The sequence below is a fragment of the Brachionichthys hirsutus genome, chromosome 8, assembly GCF_040956055.1.
Source record: "Brachionichthys hirsutus isolate HB-005 chromosome 8, CSIRO-AGI_Bhir_v1, whole genome shotgun sequence".
Classification (NCBI taxonomy): domain Eukaryota; kingdom Metazoa; phylum Chordata; class Actinopteri; order Lophiiformes; family Brachionichthyidae; genus Brachionichthys; species Brachionichthys hirsutus.
This window is the reverse complement of record NC_090904.1, coordinates 6,180,406-6,192,979: the sequence shown is the minus strand read 5'-3', so window position 1 is coordinate 6,192,979 and position 12,574 is coordinate 6,180,406. Positions and strand designations below refer to the sequence as shown.

The 12,574-nt window shown below is 48.0% G+C and overlaps 2 protein-coding genes across 2 annotated transcripts in view; both read right to left on the bottom strand.

The window, feature by feature from the left end:
- skib (v-ski avian sarcoma viral oncogene homolog b) overlaps nucleotides 1-7,769 on the bottom strand; it is a 23,518-nt gene extending 15,749 nt beyond the window's left edge. The window contains exon 1 of the mRNA XM_068742712.1: nucleotides 6,882-7,769. Coding sequence (XP_068598813.1) covers nucleotides 6,882-7,769 — 888 coding nt within the window. The remainder of the gene's footprint in view (nucleotides 1-6,881) is intronic.
- Nucleotides 7,770-9,165: 1,396 nt separating this feature from the next.
- tmem51b (transmembrane protein 51b) lies at nucleotides 9,166-11,292 on the bottom strand. The gene is made up of 2 exons (XM_068742819.1): nucleotides 10,892-11,292; nucleotides 9,166-10,439 (listed from the first exon to the last, which is right to left on the bottom strand). The coding sequence occupies exons 1-2, from the start codon at nucleotides 11,290-11,292 to the stop codon at nucleotides 10,001-10,003; spliced, it is 840 nt and encodes a 279-aa protein (XP_068598920.1). The 3' UTR covers nucleotides 9,166-10,000.
- Between the last annotated feature and the right edge of the window lie 1,282 nt (nucleotides 11,293-12,574).

Genomic DNA, 12,574 nt, shown 5'->3' with positions numbered 1-12,574 from the left:
CAATTCCTGATGTATTTGAGCAGCACTCAAGGAGCACATAGTCTCCTGGCTTGGCTAGACACAAGGCTGCTCCGTGCACAAACACACAAACACACACACACGCACACGCGTCCATGAATACACGCATATACGCATTCATTCCAAAACTGTCATTCCAGTGCACCTGCTCGCAACACAAAAGCCACTTCCTCCTACTTTATCCCATTTAGCACCGCCTGCACAACCACAAAGGCAGAGAAATTAGGGAGCTGTGCTGATGATAGGGCGACTAATCTCTTTGGAAGGACTCATTATATCAGCAGGCTGTACAGTTCGGCAGCTGAAAGGGGTGAATTAAACGCGGACACGCCGAGATGGGTGCGAGGATGAGCGCATCGACGATGCCCCGCTATTACCTCTGGAATAATTCATACATCTGGGACAGATGCCCCATCTGCACCAGGATTCTTCTATTTGATTTAGCACATTCAATTAAAAAAAGGTCACGAGCGAATCAATAAAACTCCAGCATATATTGGATTCGTGTTGCATCTTTCTTTTTAAGGTCCAGCTTGAGGTTTTTTTTTAAGATGACGTGTGTGTATGAACTCTTTACTCGACGCCGAAGACACAAGGCTTATAATAGTCCCCTCATTATAGGATAACGTGCGGACTGCTCTATTTCAGGCAATGGCCCATCTGTGTCTACGCTCACCGACGGGCCGCAAATATAGCCAGACACTTCCAGGCGGGAAGTCCATCAGCGCAGGGCAACCCTGAGACTATTAGACACCTACAACGAGGGGAGGACGGGGGCGGGGGTAAGGGAGGTACGCTCAGCATGTGAACAACTGGGGCCCATGTGCATGCTTGTCTCATAAATGTAACCCTGCTTCACTCTTACGGCGCAAGAGCGAGGAAAGATGGGGCGGGCCTCAAACCGACACACAGACGCGGGGCGCGTTTGAACGAGACACACTTTTCAGTTGGATCACAAACAAAACGTTAGAGAGAGGGGGGGGGGGGGTGGGGTCCGTTTGACCGGATGATGCTGTGGCAAAGAACGACCACGACAGATCCTGGGGTGACTGTAATAACCCCCCACACACACACACACACACAATGCTGCAGTAGAGGACAGCTGTACTTAATTCATTTGATACGGGTGCCTGCTTGACATTGCTGCATCTCTGCAACAAAGCATGTCGAGATGGACTGAAGAGCACGCAGGGGCACATCTCTGTGCTGCTTTCTATCTATCCATCTATCCATCTATCCAGTTCTACACACCCCTGCTAAAGAACAGGAATACATGTGCAGGATATGTAGGCCAGTCTGAATACAGACTGATGGAGCATGTTCTCACTACAGTGGAGGTGGAGATCTAAGTATAATGCAGTGTGAGGAGGAGTACTTTAAATCTCAGCGGAGGACAGTCCATGTCTCTCTGTGTATGTGTATGTATGAGTGTGTCCTACAGGGTCGAGGAGGTGAGTGAAGGTGGTGGAGGCGGAGGAGGTGGCAGACCTGGGGGGGGGGGGGGTCTCAGCGAGAGAGAGGAGAACTTTAAACAGTGCCAACCTGTGAGATAAGTGCATGTGATGCAGCAGAGGAGGAGGAGTTGGAGAGAGGAAAGCAGGAGGAGGAGGAAAAGGAGGAGGAGGAGAGTCATTGAGTCACAGCATGGCGGTCCGCATGAACAAGGAGGGCGAGGTCCATGAATTCTAAACAGGTCTAAGCACTTTGAGGTCTATGTGTATGTGTGTGTGTGTGCGTGTGCGCGTGCGTGCGTGTGCGTGTTCTAGTGTACTTCTTTGAGCCCACCAGCCAGAGAGAGCATGGAGTTCTTATTTAGCACAGGAAGCGCAGCTCTGCTTAGCAACCACAGCCCTCCTCCAATCACAAGCAAAGGGAGCAGACTTCAGCCGAGGATGAGTCTTTTCTGGGAGTGCACGGAGTCTGACGGAGGACTCTCACGCACCAAACTGGTTTTTAATGCAAACTTTTTATGCAAGCTCCAATATGGCTGGCCGACAAAGACAAAAGTATACGTTCCCCGTGTCTGTGCTTTTCTAACGTCTGGATCCAGTAGAGGATTCAACGCGTTCTAAACCAGCCTAATCCAAAAAATATTAATTATGCATATCCCAAAGAGCAAGGTAGTCGTGTTAATCCCCAAAACATTCATTACCCCCCCTCTTCTGCAGCCACACACACACGGTACCGCGCAGCAACTTGGCATCACGCCGACCGCCATGAACCAATAGCAGACGCCAATGTGACTTGCTCGGCATTAAAACAGGAGGGTGGAGTGAGATTTGGACCAAATGCTCTGTCTGAACACTGAGCAGTCTGTTTGGTTTAGGTGCGTGAGCTAATCCTTATGATCGCTCTGGAGGTGGTCAGTGGGCGGATGGTAGGCGAGAGCAGCATGCCGATTTGTCATATGGCACCAACAGGGCCTACTTCTGCTTTGGCTAGTGCGTAGCCAATGTGGGCTAGCAGTTCTGCAGCGCGGAGCTGTAGGTCATTAAGTACAGGATTTTTTAAGGGAATCGAAATATGGCAATCCTGCTCATGTCTCCGGCCTCCGCAGACTCAAGAGAAAAGCACTCGGATTGTGCATCTGCAGTGTTTGTACTCTCGACAGTACTTCTAATTCATGCTCTAATTGCAAAATTCCACGGGGACTGGCAATAAGCCGTGAGGACGCTTTGAGTGGGCCAGAACGGGAAAACAGAGTCCAAGGCTCGTATTCATTCGGTCCGTGTTCCTGAACACGATGTCCGGAGACGACGGCGGTTTTCCGACCTGCACCGATGTCTCTGCATTCCAGGGGTTATGTCAGATGGTCAGCGTTTAAACCCCTCCGCCCCGACTGCAGCAGCTTAGCCGCTCAGCCAGCAGCAGATGCAGACTCCAGGATTTCCTGTCTCTGCACCAGATGGGTTTAACTCTTAATCACAGAGCTAGAAAATCAGGAGGTGATCGAGGAGGCATTGACGACGGTTGTGGAATAACACTAACCCAATACGGGCATCTGCTCCGCCATGGCGGAGTGACTGGCATGTCGACTGCAGTCACAAGCCAGTGCTCCTCTCCTCACTCGTCTCATCACCACTGATCAGCACAGACGATCACGCTCCCTCAATCTACAAGCTTTACAAGCCTCCCACAGATAAACGTCGCTGTGCTGCGTCAAAGATTTTACAGGGGAACGGATCAAAAAGAGAAGAGATTCCAGAAATGCCTTCTCTTATCCAGTCAAATCTTCTTTTCCTGCAAATCAATTTCCTTCTGGATTGCCTTTAAGGCCCCGTTTTTATTGTACGCATGTGTGTACATTTATATGTACATACATAATGTAAATGTATAAGTATATTGTTGATGTTTTTTTCACGTTGTTTTTTCAGGTGACTTCATGATCTCTCATTTCCATGAGTGCTAAATAATAATATTTGTTTTGTAGGAATATGTTTAAACATCTTATTAGAAATAAGTGAACCATGAACAAATCAGACAACCTTGTATGCATTAGTATGACTTTTTTTCATAAATGGCTCATGTTAATATCTCTTTAAAGCACCAGAATTCAAAGTGACGGAACATAAATTACTACCTTTACAACTAATGAGCTCTTTTGAGCTATTTTACTTAAATATTTAATGCCAGGAATACACTTTCCATACTGCAAAATAGCCTGGTATATAGATCCCAAATAGAAATTGATGCCAAATGACACATACATTTACAAATAAATAATTTAACCACTTTTAATTGCTCAGGATTATTGATTCAAAGCAGGTGTTTACGTTAGGATATCACGATAAGATCATAAATTGCAAAGTGAGTCCACTGAAACTTGATAGGCCTTATCTCCTTCAGACATGCAGACACCACACCAGGCTCCAGTGTCTCGGAGCGCAGAGCCAGGAAGCTGGTTGGATTGCAAAACTCAGAAACGTGGATTTTCCCACCCTGGAAGAGGCTGCAGGTTCTAATCCGAGCCACACACCGGCGAAAGAAACGAGACACTAACAAAGAGGACTGGCTGCACTTCACAGCCTCAGAAAGCCATGGGACTCAAACAAAGGAGACGGCAGGTCTTTAGCACACATCACCCATGACAGAACCCCAGCTGATGCCCTTTAAACATGGGGTCACCCCTGCCAGAAGGAGGGTCACAACCCCTGGGAGCTCTGTACACCCCCTTTGCCTTGACACCCCCATCCCTTTGGCTAAAACCGCTCTGTCCAGCAGCCACTGCAAAGATGAGGCGACGGTCTTCAGTGGGGGGCTGGTCATTGGGGAGTTGGCTTTTGGGGTGAGGGGTGTTGGGACTCGGGCGCCTGCTCGCAAAAGATTGATGTTCCCAACAGAAGAAATCAACTGAGAGGAAATCACAAACTACCAAAAACATAACCACGATTCACCGGGAGTGAGACACACGATAATCCTGTTGCCGTGGCTGAGCTGGATCGCAGACTGGGTCAGCGCCGGGCAGACAGACCCATCACGCAGCGAAGAGATGAGCCATGTCAGCTTTCAGAGCTCCACAGAGGTCGGCAGACAGATGGGAATGGAAATGAGCCGGCAGAGAGCTCATTTTAAATCTGGCCCCCACACATCTGATCCAGCCATTACACTGGCCTGTTGGCATCCGTAAAGACACACACAAGTGTAGACCAACACAGCCAGGTGATAAAGATAGGGGGATTTTTTCCACTCATTCATACAATCACTTTTGATAACACCTCATAGCTGAAAACACACCAGCCTTTGCCCTTTCGACAGACACATGCCGGTTTGGTTGCTCCAGGTCTGAGGCTGATTTCATCAAGTCAGGAGAACAATGCGGTGAGAAGCGACAGACACTGGCCTCAGCCGAACGGCTTTAATATCCCGTTCATTAAGGAAACCCGGCACAATTCTGCTGCGTCAGAGCATCGATCACGTATCGCCTCAATGTTTTCATTTCAAACACTTTTTGGAATTCCTATTTTATTCCTATACTCATTTCCCATAATTCCTATTTCCTGAACATTTCCATGCTAATCAGAATTTTTTTTACATTTAAATCATACACTCTTGCACGATGCTCTTCATTTGAATGGCATTTACAATTCAATTTAGAGATATTTTTAAGCAAAAATAATCAAGCGGGGTTGGAAGTAAAGAGCATTGAAAGCACAAGGAATTGGTGCTTCTTGCAGTCGAGGGTAATTTTTGTTATCTGTCCAATGTATATCCCTCAGTCCTTTATCAGACGGCCATCTGGTCAGTGAACTGGACACAAGGGCATGTGATTGGATGGTGTGAAAAGAATGGGGGGAAGGCTGGGTCAGTGTCTTTGGGAAAGGTTCAGAGGTCACGGCCCTTTGACGACACATGTCAAGGCCCGGCTCACACATAGCCTGCATGGTCTGAATGAGAAGGCCTGCAGCCTCCTCTCAGCAATCTTCCCTCATCTGCACATTAAGCAAAGGCCCAAATGACCAAAGGGCTGGATTTGATAGAAAACAGACACAATGGCTGCCTGGTAACATCCCACGTCTGCTCTGCCTTCTGCTTTTTGTGTGGAGGCTGCAAATAATTGGTCATGTTTCACTTTGTGCATTCAAGAAATCTCTGGAGTAACTAGTGAGTTTAAGAACAACCCCCCCCCCCCCCGCCCCAAAAAAAAACAACCTATACTTCACCAAAAAAATAAATCCAGCACATCAGATACTTAATCAGCAATTATCTCCTGCAGCAGCCGCCACAAGCACAGCGTGAGGTGGGAGTCTAGACAGACGATACGGGCAGAGGAGGCAACCTGCGAGGTTCTCTGATTAATAAAACACTCTGACATCAGAGGGAGGCTGAGGCAGACTGATAGCACCAAGTTTTTGTTTCATGGGTAAGCCGAGCCAAGCGAAGCCAGTGCCCCCCCCACCCCCCCACAAACACCCCTTCAGCAGCTTGGCCTGCCAGCCAGGCTGATGTATGGCAGGGCGCTGGTGTGCACCTCCATGAGGGCGGGGCCTGTCTGCTAACTGGGACACGACTGACAGTGAACCACAGCCAACATGCAACTGCCCCTTTTGCCACACGGGTTCATCGATGCTACCCCCCCCCCGAGTATTTCACACGCCCCGAAAAAGACTGTGCGCATCGGAGACAGTATTTGGAGAAAACATATATGCATCGAAGGTGATACGTCATCTGTTGACTACAGGTAGGAAGACATTCGCCACAGGTGCAAGATCCCCCCCCCCCCTCCCTCCCACCCCGCCCCCGTACATACTGATGTCTATGGACTGGAGATTTTGTCAGGAGTCTGTGACCAATTTTGCGGATCACATGGCATACATTAGAAATGGCACCTGCGTATTGCCTTCAGGGTGCGAGAACCAAGCGCATCCTTTCCGCCGCGCTTCTGTAAGGCAGCATCGGGCTCAGTGAGGCCTCCCTTTGAGACGCCTCCTCCTCCTGCATGGCTCCCGGTCAGACTGGACCAGCTCCACGGTGATGCATGCAGTGATGTCCAGTCATTAGCAGAGTCCCACACAGCAGCTGCCCTGTGACGAAGGCACAGCCACCTCGTCTCCCGGTCCTTTGTCCATGTTGAACACGTCCAACCCACGCGAGCAGTCTGGGCAGCAGCACGCCCTCCACACAGAAACTCACATCTCATCACAATCCTCATTAAACTATCATCACCTTTCCCAACTCGTGGCACTATAGTAGTCTCCCCCGCCCCCCGCCCCCCTTTACACTAATATCATCAGGGCTCCATTTATCAAAATGCCCTTGGGGGGGTGCAGGATGGGAGGATTTGCTGTCACCTCTTGGAGACATGAGGTGTAACATAAGGAGAATAGAACGTGCATCACGCACGAGAAGGTGAAGCAGGAACTTACTCTGCAGGAGACCCCGGCCCGCTTCAGGTCATACTTTCCCTTCAGCTCCTTCAGCAGCTGCTCCAGGTGACTCTTCTCCTCTTTGTCCGTGTACTCCGGATCCAGGAGGACATAAGCCCGCCAGTTGGCAGAGTCGAACCCCCAGTGGACCGTCCGGTTCTCCAGCCTTTTGTGACTGTGGACCACAAACTTGTGAGGTGGGAACATGAGCCTGCAGTCCACGCACTGGATGCAGGTGGCCCCGGGCCCCGCGTACAGCTCCGGGACAAACACGCCTCTGCAGCGGCCGAAACATTCGTGGTAGACTTTGAAACTCTTTTCGGTTCGCTCCAACTCCAGGGAGCCCAAGTCCTTGTTGCAGTGAGGAGGGAAAGCCCCGCCGTAGACCAGCGCGTTGCAGAGGCGCTCGGCGTCCGTCTGCGTGATCAGGCCGCAGGACGGGGCCGAGAAGGGCAGGATGCCCACCACCTTGAGGATCTCCAGCTGGTCCGCCGTGCACCGGGAGCAGTAGATGTGGAGGTCGTCGCACACCGAGTTGATCTGCTGCAGGGAGAAGTCCCGCAGGACGCTGTTGAGGATCTGCGGGAGGCAGAGGCGCTTCTCGCCGCCCACCGCGAAGCAGGAGATGGGCTCCCGCTCCAGGACCGTCTCGCACCTCTCCGTGGAGCGGTCGGACGGGATGAAGAGTGGCCCCGACATGATCGGGGGCGCCTGGGCCGGTAAGCTCAGCACGATCTCGGCGGATTTGCCATCTTTGCTGAAGAGCGAGTCCTGGTGCCAGCGGGCGAAGAACGCCGCCGGCCCGCCGAGGGAGCGCATGGAGCTCAGGTGGAACTGCTTCAGAGTTTGCTGAAGTCCGGGATGGGGCTGAAAGCTCGTGACCTCCATGTTGGAACCGATGAAGATGAATCTGTGTTTTTTTTTGTTGTTAAAAACTCTAAAATGAAAGCTCCGATTGACTTGTCGGCTCGGGCGTGCTCAGCATCCGGCTACGCGCTCCGCAACGCGCTTTTCCATGTCACCAGGAGAAGCTTCCGAGCGCGTCCATTCAGAAAAGTGAAGGCTGCTCTGTTCACGGGGGCTGCTCTGGTAACGCAAGACGCAATTAAAGTCGACGACGTCCGACTCGAAACTCGTGTTATCCGACGCACGGTCACCGGGTACTTTCAGTTTTCTTTTTTGCGCTCCTGCGGTTTTACGCACTCCTAATGCGCGCTTGAAATATGCTTCGTCTGCTCAAACTAGAGGACGCTCCGTCTGTCTCCCCTCTCAGTCAATGTGTGAGTCTCTCTCTATCCCTCCCCCCTCGCTCGCTCTCTCTCTCCCTCCCCCCTCACTCGCTCTCTCTCTCTCTCTCTCTCTCTCTCTCTAGCTCTCTCTCTCTCTCTCTCTGTTTGTTTGTGTCTGGTTCAGTCATTGAATCCCAGCCAGGAATGTGACTGACTCCCTGGGCTGGCTCTTCCCTCAGCCAGTCGTTCCTCCCTCTGCTACATGGCAGCTGCACATGAAAAGAGGGGAAAAAGGAAAGAAGAAAAAGAAAAAACCTGAAGGGAGGAGCGGCGGAGCTTAAGAAAACAGAGTAAATTGGAAATATAAAACTCAACTTTAGTGCTAAACTGTTTAGATCAACATGTGTGCCTTCCTTTAGAAACGCGTTGAACATGTAAATTAAGTATCGGTACAGGTTGCGTGTATTTTACTTCACAACTGATGTCACATGCTACTTAAAAAATTATTCAATTAAATATTTTACAATTAAAGAGCACACTACCTAACATTATAGGCTACATCAGTTCTAATTCACCCCACGCCCACTAAGTAAAGTACTCCATTAAAAATGCATGAATGCATCTTTTAGAATTTTCAGATTTAAGACCATTTTGCTGGTGCATGGTCTTTATTTAATTAAAAAAAAAATATATTTTAATATTTCGTCCAAAAATGGAAGCCTGAAGTCAAATTACTAAACCAGTGTTACCATGACAATGAAGGCCTAAAGCAAAACTGTCACATTAATAACTGAAAAGCAAAACAGGTACACGTTTTGATTAAAACTCTTTTAGCTGTCATTAACCTTTCCAAAAACCTGCATTAATTTCAATTACCATGCTGTCTTTAAATGTTATGCTCTATCTTCCAATGGGCATTTACAGATGAAATCTTTAGTCCTGTTTTGTACATGTCCACTGGAGGGCGCCACACATTGTCCAATGCATGTGGTAAAACATGGAAAATTCTGGGCACAATATGTCAAAAAAAAGGAAAGAAACAAAGCGTACACATACAGTGAAATTTTATTAAACGATAAGAACAAAAAGTAGGTCATTTAAAATAAATACGGCGCCACCAAACTTACAGCACGGGATTTAAACAAATCACCAGAAAAATGGAAAGACAGCTTTTAATTTTGGGTTCGAGTGACGTCAGTGCTGGTTCATAGGGGCCACATTCACAATCTGCACACAGATGAAAGATGATGTTTGAGGAATAAATGTTAAACTTAACAAACAAAATCAAAATCCTTAGTATAAAAAAGATTTTCACTTTTTAAAATGTTTTATTTAAACCCAGTTTAAGCATCTGAACAATAAAATGCTTGGCAGTTTTAATCTGGTTTAACAGATCATAATTGCTCCCAGTATTTGACGCTTCACATTGGACATCATACAGATGCCATTTTCATGTACTAGTGTTTAAAACATATATATATATCTAAAAAAAAAAAAAAGTCACAAAAGCTTTCAAACAGCATATCATCCAGTGGCCAGTGTAAATTCTTAAATTACAAACCCCAAAAACATTGTGGTACATCTAATCCTTGGGATAATTAATACATTAAAATTTCCAACAAAATTAATTCCCCTTTTCCCTCCTTTGAAAACTACATGTTACTATCCACAGATAATATAACAAATGACCTGAGCCAATATTCTATGGATCAAGAGAGTGACTGAAAATATTCTCCTTTTCGGAGCCTGTCTGCAGACCTCCCCTCCAGCCGCTCGCGGCCTCCTCTAATCTACTTAACAGTAACCTAGGAAATGGGTTTAAGAAGTGTTGCCGTTAGTCCACGTAACACAGATATGTTTATTCATGGAAAACTGGCAAAATAAGAGACACTACTCCAACTCAGGAATCTTATTATCATACTGCGGTGGCGGCGTGATGGGTTCAATGGTCACTGGATTATGGGTGGGGGTGCGGATCTGGATGCGGAAGTCCTTCAGGTGCAGCTTGTCTGATTTGATTCTCCTGACCCGGAGTGGCCGCAGCAAGCGGCTGGCCCGGCTGGTGCTACGGGTGGGCAGACTGGGGTTCGGTGCGAGGCCAGGTGGGTCGGTCTGCGGCCGTGCATCTTCAGCGGATGCTGCTGCAGGGCCACTTGGCGCGGTGTCCTGGGTGGGTTCTGCTCCCTCATTTTCTACGGCAGCTATGATGTCCTCGTAGGACGGTAGCTGGGAGGTGCTGTCGCGAAGGTTGCTGCGGCGGACAGGGTACTCGTCGCTGCCAACGACCTCCTCGTAGCTCGGCACGCTGAAAGCAGTTGGGTCAGCAGCTCTGTAAAAGAGTATGAGAGGCGTATCTGAGCCAAGTGGTGCGATGCAGAACAGGGAAACATCTAAATGATTATCTTATGTTGATATGATGACGCTAACAAAGAGTGGCGCATTCAGTAAAAACAGAAATATCACTCATGTTTCAAACCATATAATGTCCAATATTCAGTCTTTTATAGGATTGTTCTGGTGTAGGCGAAGGCCCGACGGACGTATGTGGCTGCATACGTCCGTCCGGCCTTGTATCCGTCGGGCCTCCCGTACTGGATCAGGCCATCAGAACAAATTACTTTGAGAGCAATAAAACTACGAAAAAAGACGCCACGTCAAATAGCCACCAACTTATTTTGCTCTCCATAATTCATTCATAATATGTCAGGAGGATTATTGCAGTTTTTTTGTGACAGGTAACATTTCTTTAGATGAATGTGCTGAAAAGCAGCAGAGACTCACGGCTGCCCGGCCACATGATCCATGAGGGCGACTCCCGTCGCTGCTGGCTGGCCTCGCCTAACGCTTGCTTGTCTCTTACTCCTCACACCAAGACAAATGGATAGCAGCAACAAGACTACTCCAACTCCAACCAGCACCATAGCCACTGTTGACGATTTTGTGCTTTCTGGGTCCTCTTCTTCATCGTCTCGCCCAGCGGTAGAGTTGTTTGACTTCGTGGATGAGCTGTCGGAGGACTCTCCGTCCATTGGTATCACAGTCCACACAATCATGACAATACCCAGGGCAATGAGCCCCACTCCCAGGGCACACAGGGCATAGTGAGCCCCTGAACCAGAGCCCCCTGACCTGGAGGATCTGTTACGGCTGCTTTCACAGCATATACCCCGACTGGAACACATCCCTGCAGGGCAAACTGCAACAAAGAGGACATTCAGTAGAGCAAGGACAGAGTACTTCACCAAGAGTTCATAGAGCAGCCATATAAAGAAAAATACATTTGAACAAATACTTGTGTCATAAAATGTGGTGTAATACGACAGAACAGACAAGAAAGGGCACTGCAGGAAAGTGGCTTCCTCCACCAAGGCCCAGATGTTCCTGGTAAATCTATTTAAACCCTAATCCAAACTCCAACAGACGATGTGTGATTATTAGTCAGAAAGTCATTGGCTCTTAGAATCCTCAGTGCAATATTAATTAGAGGGCGTCTTCCCTAAATAGAAGCAAACTCAAAGCTGTTTCAATAACTGTTCCATCAGGAGACGAATCAAACTGATCTGTAGGCTGGTTAACCTGAACCCTGGGTGTTTAAGAGAGCAGGTTAAAAAAAGCAGACGCTTGCGTGTGGAGATAAAGGAGGTTAATGACATCCGATGGTGGAGTAGCCACACAACACATGTCCCAACATGGCAAACAAGACGCAGCGAGTGATTCAGCCTTCAGGAAACGAGTGACACAAACATTTGGACGATGGTATTTGGAAATAGAATCGCAAGACCTGCCAGCGTAAAAGTACCGGTACACAATAAAACTAAATGGAACGCATTTCCAATATATTGAATCACAACAGCTCAGCAAAATAAAAAGCTTCTTGTGTGACGCACGTGTTTCTGTCATTTGATTACTTTGATCAGGCGTTGAAGAACTGGACTTCTGGCTGTCTGTATGTAAGGAATGCGTTCAGACACTTTACTGGACACATGGCACAAGGGTCAGTCTTTGATCATCGATTATTTATTAAAACCAATCATTCAAACGTACTCGGGACCTTTCACTGCAGTGTGAACGTCTACAGCTTTCATGAAAAGAGCCAGTCCTGCCTCTCAAATGGTTCTATTTAAATAGTTTTAGATGGCTGAAACTTAAATTAAAGCACTAAAGACATAGTTTTGCAAGGCAGAAGCAGGATTTTTGGGAGATCCTGACTCACTAGTCAGGAAGTCCCAAAGCTGTAATACCGTCTACAGATGTGCTGCCCTGGTAAATAAAGGCTGCCGTAGTTGAATTCACTCACTTTTGTCTTTGGTTTGACAAATTGAAGCTAAATCTGGTTCTACATGCTCTTTGCTGTTGTGACAGACGCAGCTGTGTGCATGAGCATCACTGCTTGGAGAGCTACGTTCATATTACTATTACTTCATCCCAATTGGTCATGAAGATATTCATGATTTGAAGCGACCT

Bases quoted from the DNA above. Each gene is read 5' to 3' on its own strand.
- tmem51b (XM_068742819.1), bottom strand. From the start codon at position 11,292: ATGTGTTCCAGTCGGGGTATATGCTGTGAAAGCAGCCGTAACAGATCC. The intron at 10,440-10,891 runs GTGAGTCTCTGC...ACTCTTTTACAG, and splicing joins GATCATGTGGCCGGGCAGCC to AGCTGCTGACCCAACTGCTT.